Source organism: Pygoscelis adeliae, unplaced genomic scaffold, assembly GCF_000699105.1.
Source record: "Pygoscelis adeliae isolate BGI_AS28 unplaced genomic scaffold, ASM69910v1 Scaffold1, whole genome shotgun sequence".
Lineage (NCBI taxonomy): Eukaryota > Metazoa > Chordata > Aves > Sphenisciformes > Spheniscidae > Pygoscelis > Pygoscelis adeliae.
Window position 1 is genome coordinate 3,589,325 of NW_008824051.1, and position 19,455 is coordinate 3,608,779.

General features: G+C 37.1%; 1 protein-coding gene across 3 annotated transcripts in view; it reads left to right on the forward strand.

Moving 5' to 3' along the window:
- CDC42BPA (CDC42 binding protein kinase alpha (DMPK-like)) overlaps positions 1 to 19,455 on the forward strand; it is a 190,672-nt gene that overhangs the window by 57,420 nt on the left and 113,797 nt on the right. For all 3 annotated transcript variants that reach the window (XM_009333632.1, XM_009333633.1, XM_009333634.1), the window contains exons 2-4: positions 3,625 to 3,716; positions 10,085 to 10,168; positions 14,637 to 14,732. In XM_009333632.1, coding sequence (XP_009331907.1) covers positions 3,625 to 3,716; positions 10,085 to 10,168; positions 14,637 to 14,732 — 272 coding nt within the window. The remainder of the gene's footprint in view (positions 1 to 3,624; positions 3,717 to 10,084; positions 10,169 to 14,636; positions 14,733 to 19,455) is intronic.

A 19,455-nucleotide genomic window follows, 5' to 3' on the forward strand; every position in this document is an offset into this window, starting at 1 on the left:
AGGAGCCAGGGGACATGCTGCCCACACTTACCCTCTGGTTTGGAGGGGGAAGAACCAGCAAACTGTTGGTCCCTAATCTGTATCACACATGGCTAGCAACCTTGAAAAGGGACGTCTGTGTGGGAAAAATCAGCTATCCCTCTGCATTTCTGTAGGTGGAATGAAGTACCAAAGGAAATGCCCATACTGCCTTTCACTCTCAAAAAGCTGCAGAGGCACTCTGCAGACAAAAGCTGCAGTGTGTCACTCTGGTGTGAACAATCAAGGAAACTGCAGCTCCTTGCAGAAAAAGAGGGTGGTCTTTTCTGTTAACTTCATGATGATTCTGTTTAGGGAGATGGGGATATAAAGGAGGAGGGCTGTGTACCTGTATGTTTTAGCAGAGCTGCATCGCAGAGAGCCCTTTGAGCACATTGCGTTTTGAAAACAGTTCCCTGACCTTACAGTTTGCTGTCTTTATAACAGCTCATATGACATTGCCAAACTAGTTGCAAAAAGTCTGCCTGTGAACCTCATAGTCTGGAAAGCTGGATGTATGAAACGGCTGTCTGAAGATATGCCTTCCAAGACCCTTGGCCAGGCCAAGTTTTCTGTACTTAAGATTGCCGTTGCCACAAGAACAGCAGATGTTTGCACAGCAGACAAACAACATTGATGATAAAGCAAATTGACCTTTTTTGGAAGAAGCTATTTGAAGCACATTCCTAGGGCAATTTTTTATTTTCTTTTTTCTTTCTTTTCTTTTCTTTGACTGTGTCTTTCTTCATAAACCTGCTTGGCTATACGTTGAAATGTCTGTTGCTAGAGGTGATAAAAAAATTAAAGAGAAGGGTTTACAAACTTTTCCACTAACACCAACACTACAAATCATTACAACTAATCCAAACCTATTTTTGTCGGTTGTATTTTACTGAAGTAGTTATAATGATGTTTATTTTTCCAGTGTCCCTATGGGAACCCTGGAAGATTCCAAAATGTAATAATTAAAGAATGACAGGCCTTTCCTTACAATATAAAATGAGGAAGAGTTTTGCGGTTTAAACAGCTATGCTGTTGCTTGTTAACAAGATATTTTGCCTTGTACTCTAGCCAGGCCTGTAACGGTCAAAAAATGTTCAAGTCGAGAACTACATGTTTGTTTTCAATCAGTTGTTTTTCAAGTTAAAAGGCTTTAATGGCTTGTTTTAATTTATTTGGTAGTATTTGTCAGTAGTATTAATATTTGTATTAAATCACTTGGTGCTATACAGCTGAGGCTGTCCCAGTAAAGCGGTACATTTTGTCGTCACTTATTTTTCCAATTGCAAGACCTTTCTTTTACGGTATAAAAGATTAATTGAAAGTTTGGGGAATCTCTGTGAACCTGAGTAAAATACTTCTTTTAAAATTAGATTTTAAAAGTATATCTGTATTTTAATTGTATAATTAAATGTTTTGAATAAAATTATTACAAATTTGAAGTAAAAATACCAATAAAGTGAAAATCTGTGTCATATGGCTGCACCTTTACTATTTGGACCTAAAACCCAAAATTTTTTTAAGCATAAGCTGATGCTCCTGTGGTTGTAACAAATGTAACTCCTGGTAGAGAATTGATTCCTGGCATCTGAGGAATTTTAGAAAAACTGACTAAGTTCAGGCTTTGCAACCTCTGCGATTCTTGAAGGATTTCATCCGTTGTACCGCTAACATCAGTGGACGTGTGCTGTACTGCTGTGTGCTGTACTGCTTAACAGGAGAAACATAAGACCCTGCATTTTTGCACTGTTATTTTTCAGATGTGATTTACAATGCTAATTTAAGGACTGGGATAAAGAAGTTTTGTGGGGTTTTTTAGGTATTAAAAATACAGGTAGCTTGTGTCTTGACTCAGTTTATAAAATTGCTTTGCCGAATAGTAGGCAATAGGCTTTTGGACAAGGATTCTGTAGTGCCTTGAAGGCGTGTGTGTTAATATCAAAATTCTAAATTGAATGATGGGTTATATATATCAGTATTAGGGTTTGGGGTTTTTTCATTCATAACATTAGGAAGCCAAAATACTGAATTCTAGAAGAACCCAAATCGGATTTCTTACACGTGTCTAATTTCGTTGTTATTTAGCATCATTTGCTTTTGGACCTTTTGAAAACTAATTCCCATTTCTGTTTAGACACATTATTTTGAACAAATTGTTCTGCAATGGGATGCCTGTTACAACTCTTCACTGCAAATAAAGCTGTACTGATTCCATCAGCCTCTGTATAGATAGAAGTGGACATAGATGGGTCCCTGTACCATGAAAGCATCAGCTAAAAAGGTTTTTGTGGGCCATGTAAAAGGGCTACCCTATGTTGCGCTCTTTTTTTTTGTTTGTTTCTTGATCCAAGTATGTGATGGTCAATACCTTGTTTGTTAGAAAAATACTGTCTGTTTTTTGTGGATGTGAAACTGAGTGAAGTTTTTCGAGGTTACTTGTTTAGGACCATTGAGGAAGACTGCCTTTGAGCCAGAAATTGAACTTGGGTCTTCTGAGACCCATTCTAGTCCTGCGTACACCGGGTTATACAACGTTCTTTTATGGGCAACTTTTATGAATCATATTTATTGAAGATTCTGTTTTAGTAGTAGATTTTGTTTGTGTAAAGTATTAATTAAACATGATTTAAAAATAATTATTTTTTAAAGGAACTCCTTTTCCTGCTTAATTATTTAAAGTGGGGTTGGTTTGTTCTTTTTTTTCCCCAAAGTTTGTGTTATGTGGTTTTTGAGGTAGAGTTATCAGTAACTTGGATGTTTTGCATGCATGCAGAGAGCATGTATTAATGAACATGGACTGGTTAGTTGTAGTGCTAAATGGGGCTGAAAGAGGGGAACAGTCCTTCTGATACTCTTTCATTGCAAAGAACACTGGGGTTACCTGGCTGGAGAACAATACCTTATTTTGCTTACTGCTTTCAAAGATATTATAAAAGAGGGAAAAAAGGAGAGGGAAATGAAGCTTAACTTTATATACGTAGGGTTTTTCCACTGAATGTGTTAATAATGTCTTGAGTACAACTGTTCTCGCTTCCAGAAGCCAAGAATTAACTGTTAAGTGTCGTCTATCTTGAAGAAGTGGTCTCCAAAAATATTGCCAATATTGCCCTTCCAGTCATCATTCCATCAGCATTTTAGTTTTTCATTGAATACAATATTGTTTTGCTGTTTGGCAGAGAAATTAATATTGTCCAGAGTGAACTCCTCATTGTATTATACTTTGCTTTTGCAACCAGAGCTAACAACACATAGCACAGATGCACTGGATGTCTATGAACTCAAAAGACTGTAGAAAAATACAGTCAGCTTGACTTTCCTTTCCTTGTTCCTTTTCCTTAAAGAAAAGCAAAAGTAGGCTTACTTCATAAGCTTTCTCTCACAGCAGTTTTGGCTTAGTTCTTACTGGTCATTATTTCCAGCTTTAAACTTCTTTATATTGCATTAGGGAATATAGGTATATAAGCAAAATGGTCTGTCGTTTTCAGGGCTCTGATTACATCTATTTTATGTTACTGTCACCTTGTTGTTTGGTTTTTTGGTTTTGGTGTGGGTTTTTTTCTTGTTTGTTTTGATTTTTTTAATAATTGATATTTTCCTTTGTTTCAGCCAAACCTTTTACATCTAAAGTGAAACAGATGCGACTACATAAAGAAGATTTTGAAATCCTGAAGGTGATTGGTCGAGGAGCCTTTGGAGAGGTATGTATGTGAAGGAGGTGGAAGGAAGGGTTTGAATATGCTCTTGCAATTCTGCAGCACTGAGGAGGGACAGTTAATAGCAATATACTGATGTACAGGTTTTACATTATTTAGGCATAATGGATATTGTAGGCCCATGTAATGTTTGATGCAAGTACATTTTGATTTATACATTTTTTGGCAGCTCTTTTTAAGTCTTTTAAATTTTGAGAGAACGCAAGTTCACATGGATTAAAAGGCCATGTTTCAACTGTCTGATGATAAATCATTTGCTTGACTGTAATTCTTTCCAGTCAGCAGGTGGAGGCCAGCGAGTTGCTGATGGTATAAAGATCTAGCCAGTTCTAATCATCGTAATAACTAAATAGCCTGAAAGTAGTTTTCAGCAACTTCAATAGACAAATATTGATACTGACATTCTAAGAACACAGAGAAATCTCTCTATTCCTGTCACTTCATTTCTTATTTTTAATGAAAGTTTGAGTACTTTTCCTGTATTTCTTTTAAAGAGTTTAGCAAATGTTAGTTTCTTTTTCAGTTGTCACCTACTGCTATCGAACTATACAACTTTTTTGCTGCTTCTGATTAAGCCATCTTATTTGAAGTCATCAAACAAGGCTGTTGATCACTAGCTTATACACTAGGCATGTCAGATTATATAGGTTGAGGAAACTTGAATAAATAAACGTTACCTTTCTGCCCCTTCTTCTTAATTATACTAGGTGCATGTGCTTTGTTCTTCATGCAGGACACTGTATGTAGAAAGAGCAACCTAATGTAGAACAGTGCCTTGAATTTTTGATAGGTAGCCAAATATACTACAGGTAGGGATAGTATGTAAAGCTTCTGCAGAAGGTACTCCGTACTGCCTGAAAATACACGTGAACTGAAACCCAAAGTACAAGAAAAAGATTTTCTAAGCAAAGTCTTCATTGCTTTTGGAACTGGAAATGGCTTTTTTCTTTTTTCAATTCTCTTTGGTATGAGAGCATCTCTGGAGGCTCTATGGCATGTGACGGAGAAGTGTTGGTTTCAGGTTCACTTACATGTTTGCATCATGTGTGAAAATTAGTCTTTACTAGTCTGGTTATGCAAAAATAGACTTCTGTAGGTAGTATGTAAGGAACAGGAATTTCTGTGCTGGTATATGTCGCTACATACTCCGATGATGCCTACATGCAAATATCATCATTGGGCAACTGTAAAAATAACAATAAAAGAGTAGTATTTATTTAGCTACTTTTTGCTCCATCTGGAGTAATGCTGCTGAAGTTACTCATAGATAATTTATCTTTAGTCTGAACCTCTGCCACATGGAGATTGTTGCATTCTCTGTTTTGATGTAAACGCTTCTGCCTAAAACATCAGCTTTTCTCAGTGCTGCCATAGTAGTTGCAACTGAGTTCGTGTACAGATTGTATAAGACGTAAGAAAAATCACCAATGTGGGTGCTTTCTTGTCAGAAGAATCATATGTGAAACCTGTCTTATATTGTGTGTTTAAGAGCAGTAATTTTTGTCTGCTAAATCAGCATCAAACTCCACGGCAGCTAAACCACAAAAAAACTGTAGTTCTTTCTCAGGAAGCTTCTTTGTGGTGAATCATCCCACGAATAGTGAGAGCGTAACTTTCCCCATCCTCTTCTGGGGGCAGTCTGTGTAATCGGTTAGTTCTCCTCTTTTGGGAACAGTGTTTTTTTTCTAATTCCTTATCTGAGGAAGATAGCATGACTCTACTTAATTGTCAAAATCTTCACTAAGGGTAAAACTGAAGTTCTCTCAGTGAGGATGTTTGGGTTTGTATGTTGTTAAAGTAGGACTTACTAAATATTTGCAAGGATATATGTTAAATTTTCATACTAGCTTAAAGAAGACAAGTTTCAAGTCCTACACAGACATTTGTCTAAGAAAACAAGTTCTGTATGAAATTACTAGTTTTCCTTTAAAATAACCAGTAAATATCTGAGCAAGGATGAAAAAAGCACCACCAAATTTTACTGCTACTTATGCCACCAAAAACTGTATTAATACTAAATGGCAAAATACTTGTATGATTCAGTAGACTACAGTAGTTTACTGAGACAGATGAAGAAATCTGGAAGAATGTATTTTCTTTCCAGCAAACTATAAATGAGACCAAGGTTGCTCTAGGTTACTGGGAGGAGTAATTTTTGTCTCCTGAATCAACATAATTCTGAAATTCTGTAGACTACAAAGTTAGTGCAAGTTTTCTTTGGCATAGTCTCAGACTTGTTCTTATTTTGATTTTACGCTACTCAGTTTCTTCAATTTGCATAGTCAAGAAATATTTCCCTTTTTGTTTTTACAAGCTTGATGTAGACGAAAAGTAGTTTAAACTAGTTATTGCTTATAACTGTAAGAGTTCATTGTTCCTAGTTTTCTTTTTCCCCTTACCCTGCTTGCTGCCAGTCCGAGAATGCTTCCTTTTTGTCAAATTAATGACATGCTTCTTCCCTCTGCATGCATACATTTGCTTATTTAAAATTTTATGTAAGAGAGTTCTGTCTTTAGAAAACACAGATGTTTTGCTTGGAGGAGGAGGATTATCCTGGTAAAATTAATAATGTGGGCATCAAGTGTTTCATTGTGCTGTCTTCGGGCAGCATGGTTTGAAAAAATTAACAAACGATTCTAAAGAAGAAGACTTTAAACTTGGGAGTTGAAGAATGCTGCTAGGAAAGGTGGAGCAACGGGGCAACAGCTCTTAGCGGTGTCTCTCAGCAGTATAAAAGTGTGGCGTATTGAAGGTTCTAGCTAATACCGAAATTTTCAGTTCATTCTATTATTGTTCAAAAAAAAAGTTCAGGGCTTGCTTATGCAAGCAAATATTATGTCATTATGTTGTTGATATTTCAAAGATGATGAATTTTGTGGTTCTGAGAACTAGTTAGTTACTCCTAAATTTTGGCATCCGGTTACGAACCGTAACATTCCCTCTTCCTGTTTCTGGAGGGCTGCCTACTCTTGATGAACAAGAATACCAATACTGAGTTTTTAAAAAACAAAAACAAAACAAAACAAAACAAACCCCACAAAAAACAACCTCCCCCCAAAAAACCCCAAACCAACAAAACTTTTTCTCTCCCCCCCCTTTTTTTAATTTCAATAGCTTCTGTTTTAGCTTTTTTGTATAAGGCTGTTGCTTTTTAAGCAACGGAAATGTGCATACATGTACCTTAGAAACAAGTAGCCAAGTTTGGGGCAGAAGGTGTCTGACAGCATGCCAGACTGTACTGCTGTTTGTGGGAAATATGGAAAACTGTTGAAGAATGGGAAAAAAACCCGATCTGACTAAACCAAGATGTTTACATCAGCACATACCGATCATTTTTTGTTGGGCTGCTCACAGGAAAATATAAATTTAACACACACACACACACACACACACACCAACCTAGTAAAGTCAAATTTTAAGAAATTCCAGTAGCAAGACACTTCAGGATAACTAACTAGCCAGGAATGATTACCCTTTCTTCTGTCTTGACAGCTTCATTGGGGAAGGGGGAAGATCAAAACAGCACTCTGTGTGTGTTTGGGCCTCTGTATACATAGTATATACCTCTGTGTGTGTATGTAAACACTGCCTGGATCTGTAATCATGTTTCAGAATTTTTTGTTACAGTTAGAAACTGCATCAGACTGCTCATTGCTGAAGTGTCAGGTTTTTCTTTCACAGTCCTGAAATAAGCATTTTAGAATTTACTTTCATAAAGCGCTGAGACACCCCCCAAAAGATGCTGTGATTGCGGAAGAATGATGATGTTTGATCCTTTTTTGCGTGTGTGTGGTGGTTATTGATATGGAATAACATTAATGGCTTTCACAGACTAAAAGGCTGCTTCTGACTGATTGTAAATACAGCTGGTAAAGAGGAGTCTATTTTTGTTCTTTAGTCACCCTTCAATACAACTACACATTCACAGAAAGTACCAAGCCTTCGATCTTGTCATTGAAGCCCTGCGCTCCAGCTGTTAACCAGAGGCAGTGCTGCAGCTCTTTTGATCGTGTCCAAGTGAATGCTGTATAGGAGACTATAGATTTAGGCAGCTGTGCAATTAGCGTATGTCTTTCAGTAACCAGTCTTTTGCAGAATAACACAGCCTTTCGCTGAGCATGCTACAGGCAAGAAATGAAACCCTGAAGTTGGATGTGAAATACATGTACTATCTTATGCCTCTGGCTGCCTAGACTACAACGGTTAATGGTGGGGAAAAAACTTATTTTTCATGCTGGGCAGCAGCAGCAGTCTAGTCAGCTCTAGGACCAACCTTTAGGCTTCCCGACAACAATCGCAAAACCCTTAAAGGTCTTTAGGGCAGAATTACATTGTAGCTTCATACCACAGACTGCATCATGCAGAGGGGGTGCCTGTCATCCAAGATACGGTACAGTTTGAACGCTGTCTAGTGTCAATGTTAAGGCTTTCTCCTCCTGCCATTTCTCATTAGAAATCGGTACAGATATGGCTTATCAGAGTTTCAAGCTAGCTTTAGCTAGTAAAGTAGAAGGAGACTCAAGATTCAAATCCACATTGTGGGTTATATATCACTGCAGAGGATTCATTTTTCCCTCCTAAGGAAAATTGTGATGCTCGGTCTTGGGGTACCATGCACAGAAGAGTAGACATTCTTTACGAATTAAAATTAGATTATAGTCTAAAGTAACAATCTATTTTTGTGTTTCAAATCTGAAAGTACCTTGAGGGATCCCAAGTCTGGACGTGAACCTTAATTTTTATGCATGAAGTAACCTTTAAAAATTTCAGTTCATAAACTAGTTTAAACAAGTAGATACAGTACCTTTCTGTCTTCTCTCCTTTTTTTATCTCCCCCTGACTCCCACCCCTCCGTGACCTCAGAAGACAGCAGTGTCAAGAGCAGGGCCGATAATGCATTGCTGCCCATATGGGAGGTGACAGCTGCTTCGTCTATGAATCTATAGCTAAGCAAGAGGTACACTTTTAGATATGCTTTAGTTTAGACATCTGAGTATTGTAGTCCTTCAACCTGCGCTTTTGCCGTGTTCACGAAGCTGCTGCAGCTGATGACACTTTTGAAGATGGTTGGAAGAGGTTCGCGTGACACTTGCTTCAAACTGTCTGATCCTGTATTTTATTTTCTGTTATCGCTGTCTTCACACATAGCTTGTTTACTGATTATGAAAGAGGTGGTAGGGTTCAACCTTAGTATTTTTTTGTCACTGGCCTGCAGGATGAGGATGATGATAATCTGTGTGACAGCATGTTGGTTTGCAACCAGATGCACGCAGAAATAAACTTTTATCTCCTTGAGCCTTAAGATTTATTTGAAAGGGAAGAGGCAGAATGGGATAGTTGGCGAATGGTTGTTAAAATGTAGTGATTGTTGAACTTTTCTATGATTGGGATGGTCGTGTAGTGGTCTGGTCTAGTTCTGATCAGCAGCTCTGAATCTGTGGCAGATTCATGGCCATTTTGGGTAAGTGTCGTGGCACTTAGCTTTCTATACCCAGGGAAGCCTGAACTGTGAAAACATGTTTGTGTAAACTTCTTCCCTCCCTCTTTCCTAAAAATATGCCATGTTAGCTTTTATTATAGTTAAACAAAACTATAATATTCTCAGAAAAGGACTGTGTTGGTTGGCTTTGTTAATATATTATTACATAGGCCTATGGTATCTAACGTTTCAGAAGCAATGAGAGGGAGGGGAACTTCTGTTTCCTAAGTTTTACTTCTCTAGAAAATGTGGATTTCACCATTTCCCTGCCACTGACAACAGACATGATAAAGAGCTCGTTGAACTTGAGGTGGAAAAATGTGAAGTAATACTTTAGTGTATCTTTGAAGAAAGTCTAGTGCATTATTTGAAATGAGAGTGGAAGTTGTTTTGTGGCAAACCTACAGTCTAATTTGTGTCTGAAACCTAAAAGATATTGTTTATTTTGTTTTAGAAGCTACTACATTGTTGTCTTTTCTTGGTGGTTCTGTAATTTAAATTATTGCGTAGGACTGGAGTCCAAGAACATAAAGCATACAGCCAGTGATACCTTCATGACAGTATGATAGACAAGAAGTGTGATGGTGAGAAATACCATTGTTCATCTACAGTCACCTAGGAAAAATTGTACATAATGAAAGTGTTATACGTAATGAAAGCTTAAAATAGGCTTGCAACTTTCTCAAAATAAATATCCTGTACTGTTGTGATGTTACTCTTTCTCGATGACAATGTATGGTATTGTGTGGATAGTAAAGCTAAGTGTCCAGAATGCTGAAGAAAAAAACCTCCAAAACTGCAAGGTTTCATAAAAATGAAAACAATATGCGTTTTCATGTTCTAACTTATTTATCTTTCCTTTTATCTTCTCCAGGTTGCGGTAGTGAAACTGAAGAATGCAGATAAGGTTTTTGCCATGAAGATACTTAATAAGTGGGAGATGCTGAAGAGAGCTGAAGTAAGATTACAGTAATGTTTTCTATAATCATGCACCCTCTTACTCTGCTGAATTGTTACTTCGTCAGAAGTTTGTCAGAAGGGTTAAAATGGCATGGAATCTTGACTTAGGTGGGGCTGGATGTTTTAGACATTATACCTTTTTCTGTAATTGCCCAAGAATTACCGACTATACAAGCAATCTTTTAATGCATTTATTCCAGTTAGGAGTGTAGTCTTTAGCGAGTGTTTTCCGTGGTGAAAGGTAATTACTGAGCTATAACTCACCAAGCCTATTAGTTTATCAGTAGTTAGAACTTAGTCAAGGTCCAATTTGGTTGAAAAATCAGAAAGATAAAAGTTTCGAATTAATTTGAGTGCATGTTTCATAAAAATGTCCATCTGCAAAAATTTGTGACGAAGAGTTCCTCGTTAAAGCTTGAGTCCATTCTGTGTTCTGAAAAAGGTGAAACAGCTCTTTAACCAGCCCTGCTTTGCCTTGGGTTCCTACTTCTGTTATACAACTCCACTCTTCATAGAATCCTCAATACATTTCCCTGGATTCCTTTGGAAAGAAACTTATAAAATGCAGTCTACACCTGAAGACTTGTGTATTAATTTTAAACAGAACGCGTATCTAACTCTTTAAATTGCTTTGAAATTCTTCATCTATGCATGCTAAAAATAAACTGCCTAAAAAATAGACTCATGAAAATATAACTCAGTGTCTTACACATACAAAGTTGCTTTGCCCATTGGGTTTTCTTTAGTTTGGACATTACTAGCACTATCTTGGTGACTCTTCCAACTTGTCTGATCGAATTATCTCTAACTTGAGTTTTTATTTGAGTCTCCGACTTTGCTACTCTCAGACTGCCTTGCTTCAATTGCTTCCAAGTTTATTCTGATTTCCGCATTTATGTTTTAATTATATCTTGTTAGGAAATGAGATCAATGGGAAACCATCACACTTTTAAAAAAAAAAAAGTATCCAGATGAATTAAAGCCAATTTCTGATGTGTGCACATCCTGTAGCTTTTAATGAAAGTGTTATCACATTGAGAAGTATAAATGGCATGCAGATTGTGGTTAGACGTACACAATGTGTTTCCTCTTTATCCAGAAATTATTCAGATACTGAGCAATCTGGCATTAGTCTCGATATGAAGAGGTATTTCTCTCCAAGACAGATGTCATTACTGTAAGTTTTATTATTTCAGTGAAAAAGAAAAGACGAGAAATAAAGTTCCACTCTATTTTTAAATGTACCCTTTTAAAGTCAGTTTAAAAGCTATTTCTTTCCATTAAAATACAGTTATAAATAGGTTTGAAAGATTTTTCTCTATGCAAGGTATTAAAAATACTCTTCCCAAGGGTCCAGCTGAATTTCTGAAAGTCTGAACCATTAGCCTAAAAAGAATTACAGCTATGTTTTTCCATGTATTTGTAACCCATGGGTATACAGTGGAAAGAGAACCATCTGGAGTGAAAATGCATTACAAAGCATGACCTTCAACAACTGTAACCTGTCGTTTTTAAACCTAGCACTTGCTACTACTGCTAGGGAAAATGACCCGTTTTGGCTCTGTTAGCAATGTGCTGCACTAACACTGAAATACACAGGAAAATCATACAGTCCAAAAATGCAAGACAAGCATATAGGTAGGTGTATGCGTAAATGGCAGAAATAAGTTGTTCATATATCCCTGTATCAATTCTGTGGGAAGTGGGAGTCATTTGTAAAAGCAGAAAGGGAGTATGTACTCAAAAGAGGCTTGTGAATGCCAGATTAAGGTTGACGACTGCAAGCTCTGAGAGTAATTGTGTGCAAAAACTTTGTTACAATGAAATTATACAAGTTGTGAGGTCAGTGTTCTCTTTTGTATTATAAAGAGCATGTTTTCCAAATACTTGCCACTGTTGAAAAGTCAGAGATGTGTTGTAGAACTGGGGACATTACTGATAGAAGGAGTACCTGAAAGTGTGCGACAGCTTGCTGTTACACTCCCAGACCTGTTACCCTGAGTGTTGACAATCACTTACAGTTACATGTGTGTCACGGTGGTGCCAGATGAGGCTCAGGAGAGACCAGGACAGCATGGAAGCAGTCAGCACTCCTGGAAGGTGCTAACTCTGAACTGTAAGGACATGAGCACCAAAGAGCCAAGCAGCCCAAATTCTTTGCTGGTTGAAGGCCGCAATAACAGTATAGATATAACCAAAGCACTAAGTTGGCTTTGCTGTGACAGAGAGTTGGATTAGATGACCTCTGGAAGTCTCTGCTAACAATTCAAGGACGCTGTGCCTAGGGATGAAGAAGTGTAATGTTGAAATAATGAAAGGCACAAAAAAAGGCTTCATTAAAAAAAAAAAACAAACCTTAATTGAGCTATGTTACAGTAATTACAAGAACAACTGCTACCATTTTTTAAAAATTATTTTATTTATTTTTTGCCATGAATTAATGTAAAGCCCGTGAACCACTTAGACTCTTTGGCTGTTACTGTCTCAGCTGTGATCTAGTGTGGTAATAGCTGTTGCTGTCAGCTCTGGGTGTACTGCCTGGAGGTGGGTGTCTAGAGTGCTCAAGGAATATACGGTCTTTTGTTAAATCGTGGCAAAAACAAGTGGAATTATATAAACTCTCTGTAGTAACTAATCCTGTGAATTGTGTTTATAACAAGTAGAGAAACGACATGTCATTTATCCTTGTGAAAACAAGAGTTCACAGCATCTGTCTCTGAAATATGTCAAGAGTTTACAAACAAGGAAGGAAGAAAATCAAGCTGAATCATAGAACAGCTTTTCTTCATTCTGAAGATCATCCTTTCTCCTTCTCCCACCCCCAAGCCCATTTTTCATTTAGTAACCTTTAAGGATATTTGTTTAAAGTATGTTTTGTTATTTTCTCAAATTTCACTGATTTATCTCATGCATTGTGCTATGATTAAAGTATACCATCTTTCTTCTTCCTGATCTGCATTATTCTTACTTACTGTATTCACCAAAACAAGACTTGGTATGGTTTATTTGCTTGGAGGAGTGAGTTATTTTCTGCTTTGTTTTTACTGCATGTATTCTTGTGCATAGCTCAATCTAAAGTGATATTTCGCTTTTCATTCTTCACTCTCCAAATCTCACAGCCAACAACCACCATGTCAGAGTTCTGGTATTTGCCTGTTGTTTTTGGAAAAGAAATTGGAAAAGTAAAAAGAAAAGGCTTGATTTTTTTCCCTTCAATTTAATTGTCTCCTAAGATGGAAGAGACAGGATATGGTTCAAATTGATGAAACATCTTTGTGAAGTAGCAGAGTGTGCTGGAAGAGATTATGGTGTGTTGTTCTCTAACTCTCCATCTGCCTTCTAAATAGAGACCATACAATTATTATTCTTCCTTTTACACTATCTTTTAGACATTTTTCTGAACAGAATTGTATGTTGGCTTTGCTGTTTGGTACCTTTCGTTTTCTTGCGATATTCACTTCAGAACTCAGTCCCTTCAAAACGTTTATCGTATTTCTTCGCTATAGTTTATTTTTGGCTTCTTGTCTGTTTGGTCATTTTCCTCTCTCATTCTGCAAAGCTGCTTTTGCTGAGCTATTTTACTCGCTTCTTGGGGCAGGTTGCAAGATCTCCGTTGAATTAACTGCCGTGCTGCTTTCCAGTTGGTTATTTTCTTCACATTTTATCTTCTATTGTTTCATATGAACCCATGTTCTCCTTCTTCTCGTAGATATTCCTTAGCACTTCTTGACAGTTCTTGTTCCTCCTCTGTTCCGCTTGCTATGAAGGCACCTTTTGCCTTGTGTGTTTCTTTCCAGTATATTGAGGGGAGGTTCTCCTGGTTGTCTTATCAACAGCTTATATCTGGCAAGAGCAATATTCAATTCTGTCCTACTTTTCCTGAGCAAAAAGTGTGGAGAAAACCCCAACTGGTTAATGATTATCAAATTATGGCTACATGGAAGTTATTGGCAGCAACTTTCAAATGAAAAGAACCTTGTTTATGTGAAAATTCAAGTGTAAAATTAGGCTAACAGCATGATGAGCTAAAACAATGACACAAGACTCCAGATTCTAGTTCTTTCAACTCCTATTGTAGTTATATAATGCCATTATTGATTGTTTTCTTCAGTCTTGTATTGCTATTCTGTCATTATTGATACTTGCTTTCAATATCTATATGTACAAAAAAGATAAGATTTTGACTTGGGATTTTTAGACAGCGGGAAGCAGCAGCTTATTTCTCTCTTTGCATCACTTAACAATATAAAGAAGTACAACTCTTTAAATTTATAGAAGGTGAACTTTTCTGATACCTAGTTTTTCATAGATTTGGCATGTTTGGAGAGTGTAGTAAATGACTTTTTAACTGAGAGGCAGTTTTGAATTTTTTCCCCCAAAATATAATGTTAAAACCTAGTCAACTTGCAAAATGTGTTTCTTTATATATTTTACTTGAAGCCTATAATTATTTTTCTCCCCTTCAGACAGCCTGTTTTCGAGAAGAGAGAGATGTGTTAGTGAATGGAGATAACCAGTGGATCACAACATTACATTATGCATTCCAGGATGAAAACTATTTAGTGAGTGTTGCTTTTATGTATATATGGATGGAAATGCAGATTCTTAGTTGTGGTTTGAGAGAGAAACATAGTTTGTTTATTTGTTAGTTTTGTGTTCTGGACCGTACAGAGGATATCCATGTGAGGATATGTGATTTTGTGTGTAAGATTCTGAAGGGTGGAGAGTGGTCAGAAACTTTTAAAGTTTTGCTATAAATATCTCAGGAATGCAGCTTTGTTTTCTAAACCACTTCGCATTTGTTGATAAACCTTGGTCTATCTGCATCTTCTTTCTTATAATTCATCACTCCAGATTAACTGGATTCATAAAAATAAAAGTGCACTTACATAAATTTTCTATTTGACTTCAATTTTTGTGATTAACATTGCTGATTACTGTTTTACAGTTAGAAATAGGGAGTAGCCCCGTTTTGAAACAATAGTTCATTTTATTGGTCTTTGCTTTTTTGAGGACTTAAACCCAGTAAGATGTCGTAAAGCAATAAAATGTTCTTGCAGTATGGAAAAATGCCACTAAATATTCATAAATAAGAGTTGGAAGCTGTAATTGTAGATTAAAGTGTCTCTTTAATATTTAATATTATTTAGTTTTCAAGTATTTTGAAAGACTTGCAAAAAGAAGCTAATATGAGGAAAAAGTGCCAATTTTCTATGAAATCTTTCCCACTTAAAATATGTTTTGATTGTCATAAAGTTTTGGTAATATCTATGCCTGAAAAAGTAAAAAAACAACTGCACATTGATAGCTTTTGCTTATTTGGGTTTTATTGCTCTGTGCTTGGGATTCTATATCATTAGTAAGTTCTAACATTTTCTTAAAAATCTACTATGCAGTCATAATCTTTTTCCCCCCCAACAAGTCCAAGAAAAGAAGCGCTATTCATGGAATTCTTGTAGAATTGCAATGCTTTTTGCCATTATATTGCTTTCTGTTCTGTCAGCTCAGATACTTGGGGATCCATGGATTTTGGTGGAGTTTATATAGAAACAGGGCTCTGCATTTGTAAATCTAGCTGTTGGCTTAAATACCTCCTAGCCAGCTTCATGCTTTGTTAATGTGGACAGTAAAAATAATCTTGTGTTTGATGTAATTCTGATCTTACTGTTACCAGTATTTCAAAGAAAATATTATATATTCCTCAACAGCCTGCTAGAATTTGTTTTAATCTTGCCAGTTTCTTTACTTTCACGAAGCACAGAGCAGCTTCTGTTCTTTATCTTTGATAGTCTGCTATCAGGAGCTAGTTTTGCAGCCTGCTGGGGAAAATATCAGTAATACTGTTTTTCATCATTTTAGTGTGAATGTATCACTTGTTCTCTATGTGCTTTTTATTAAAATAAAATATAACAGAAGTGGCCTTCAAAACAAAAAAAACAAACCCTGTGTAGATTGAGCAGTAGATGTGGTTGAGCAGTGGATGTTGTTTACCTTGACTTTAGTAATGCCTTTGACACTGTGTGCCATAACATCATCATAGACAAGCTGAGTAAATATGCATTAGATAGGCAACAGTGAGGTAGACTGAAAACTGGCTGAACTACTGGGCCTAGGGGGTCGTGATCAGTGACACAAAGTTCAGCTGGAGGCCAGTCAATGGTGGTGTGCCCCAGGGCTCAATACTGGGGCCGACATCTTCATTAATGACCTGGACAATGGGATGGAGTGCACCCTCAGCAAGTTCGCAGATGATAAAAAAACAGGGGGAAGTGGCTGATAAGCCAGATGGCTGTGCCGTCGTTCAGATGGACCTCAACAGACTGGAGAACTGGGCAGAGAGAAATCTCATGAAGTTCAACGAAGGGAAATGCAATGTCCTGCATCTGGGGTGGAATAAAATAAACCCAGTACATGCTGGGGGCCAGCTGGCTGGAAAGCAGCTTTGCTTGAGGTCCTGGTAGATAACAAGCTGACCATAAGCCAGCAATGCACCCTCGCAGCAAAAAAGGCCAAGAGTGTTCTGGGCTGCAAGGAAAAGTGTTGCCAGCAGGTCAGTGGAGGTCCTTCTTCTCTGCTTAGCCCTGGTGCAGCTGCATCTGAAGTATTGCGTCCAGTTCTGGGCTTCCCAGTGCGAAAGAGAAATGGAGCTTGCACTCCAGTGCAAGGCCCAAAAGATTATTAAGGTACTGAAGCATCTTTCATGTAAGGAGAGGCTGAGAGAGCTGCGATTCTTCAGCCCAGATAAGTGAAGGGTTGCGGGGGTTATCGTCAATGTGTATAAATGCCTGGTGGGAGGGAATAAAGACGAGGGAGCCAGATTCCTTTCAGAAGTGCCTGGTGACAGGACAGGAGACAGTGGACACAAACTGAAACACATGGAATTTTGTCTGAACACAAGAAAACAGTTTTTTACTGTGAGGGCAGTCAAACACTGGAACATGTTACCTGGAGGAGTTGTGGAGTCTCTATCCTTAAAGATATTCAAAACCCAACTGGACACAATCCTCATCAGCCTGCTTTAGCTGACCCTACTTGAGCAGATGAGGTTGGAGTAGATGATCTCAAGAGGTCTCTTCCAACCTAAATGAGTCTGTGATTTAGGATTAAATGCCCATGTTAAATTTCCACTGGTTACTGGATTTTAATGTCTTTAAATCTGTGCTTTTTCTTTCTCTTGGGAGGATGGTGCTGTCGTACAGTAGTATTTTGAGAAGTATTTGAGACTTGAATAGATCTGGATGATTGTGTGCATTTAGAAAGCATTTTTAAAGCTTTTTAGAAAAAAACCCTTTTTTTTAAGGACATGGATTTTTGACATTGGATGGGCTGCTATGCATTGACTGAATTGTTTTATTAAAAATTTAGTTGTTAAACTTAGCTTTGATTCCTACGCATGTGTTTAACTTCAAGTGCACGACTTAATACTGTGAGTTACAGTTTAAATGTTGGCATATTTGAAGAGTTTAGGGTTTTCTTGTGATTAGGCTGCTGTGTTGCTCTTGCAAAATGAGAGGTGCAGAGTCCTGTGTTGTCAGAGCCAAAATTCCTTTATTTTTGGTATATGCAGTTACTGAGTTGTACTGCTTTTAAAAATGCCGAAAAATGAGTGCAGAGATCCTACATCAGCTATGAGAATCTTAAGAGTTTTTTTCAGTATACTTTCAAAGCAATAAGTTAAGCTCTTGCAGATCTCACTATATAGCATATCAGTTAATAATTATTATATTAAGTTCCAAAGGCTTAATGTATTTTCTGAAACTGTAAAACATGAGAAGCTAGTACTGTAGATCTTGTTTCAGAGGGAGCGTAGGAGCACCACTGAATAGAAGATATTTATCTTGTGTAAGACTTGTGAGCATAATTTAAGAAGTTTACTATTCATGTCACAAAGCAGCAGATGAAATTTTGATTGTCAGCACATTTAGAATTTTGTGGAAATGCATTCTGTACTTTCTTCATGCACTTGGAATCAATGAGGATGCTCAAGTTATTCTGTATCAAATTGTTAAAATCTTTGTTCATCACCTTTATTGTTATGGAAAGTACGAGGGAAAAGGAACTGGCATTAAGATTTCTGCCTGCCCCACATGGTCCTTATAGCTGGTATAATTTTGCAGAATTTTTTCTGCATATTTTAATTTCTTTTTCTGAAGGTAGGAAAGACTTGAACAAATGAGGACAACTAATTATAAAAAGGCCCTTTAGTTGCTTTACCAAAATGTTAAAGAATCAAATTGGGATACACATTATTGCATCTTTAGTATTTTCTGTTGTTTGTGATTCATTATATACTATTGTTAAGAGTCACTGCTTCAAATGTGGATATATGCTGCCTTCCTGGAAGCAGAGGTTGGAACTCTAGGCAAAAGCTTTCAGATACTATATGCTTCAGTGGGAAACTATTCTAATTAGTCTGTCCACAATGGTGTTTGTAAGGAATGTCATAGCAGGGAGCGTTAAATTCGATTGCTTAGAATTGGTTTGTTTGTTATAATTAGTTTGATCTTTTTTCTTTTTCCTATTTGCCCTTCCAGTTGCTGTTCCACAATTAAAACAAACTAAACTAAGATAAAAAGATATTAATAATGAATTCCCCACTTTTCTTAAGTTTACTTTGTCCGGTCATTTTGACCATGTTTCTAAAGGAAGTGGCATTTTGTTCTGTCATAATGTAGTAAAATGGAGAAAGGTTCTGATCTCTTTAAAATCCTTGCACCTGATTCAATGGCAAGCAGGTTTTATGTTTCATTAATAAATCAGAAATCGAGCGTATTTTTCCCTATCAGTTCAATTAAAGAAGGTGACACCTTCCACTGTATGTTGGCAGATCCTGTATTGTGTGCAATGTCAATGATATCTGGAATTGTACTGTGAGCCACTGGAAGTCTCTTACTTTTTGCCTCAACCTGAGTAGTCTAAAAACTTTATGCTCCAAAATCATTTGTTTAATGGGAAAAGAAGATGGTAGGAAAAAAGGGAAAGGGAAGCCTGGGAAATTAGGGTCCTTAAATGAGATCCCAAGTTAACACAATTGGTTTCGTTTTTATAGTTCTGTACTTTAATCCTTTGCTCCTTTTGCATTCTATTGAAGGGTATCGTTTTTATATGGGAATCCAGAGTGTCTAAATATTTTATGTTTGGTGATGTGGAAGTGGATGAAGCTGATACAGTAAGCCTCATGACAAAATAGTATTTGCGGAGGTATAAATATGAAACACGTTCAAGTAGGTTAAATATTAAAATGAGACTGAACCAGCTACTTCTTTTCAGAACATCTAAGCATCT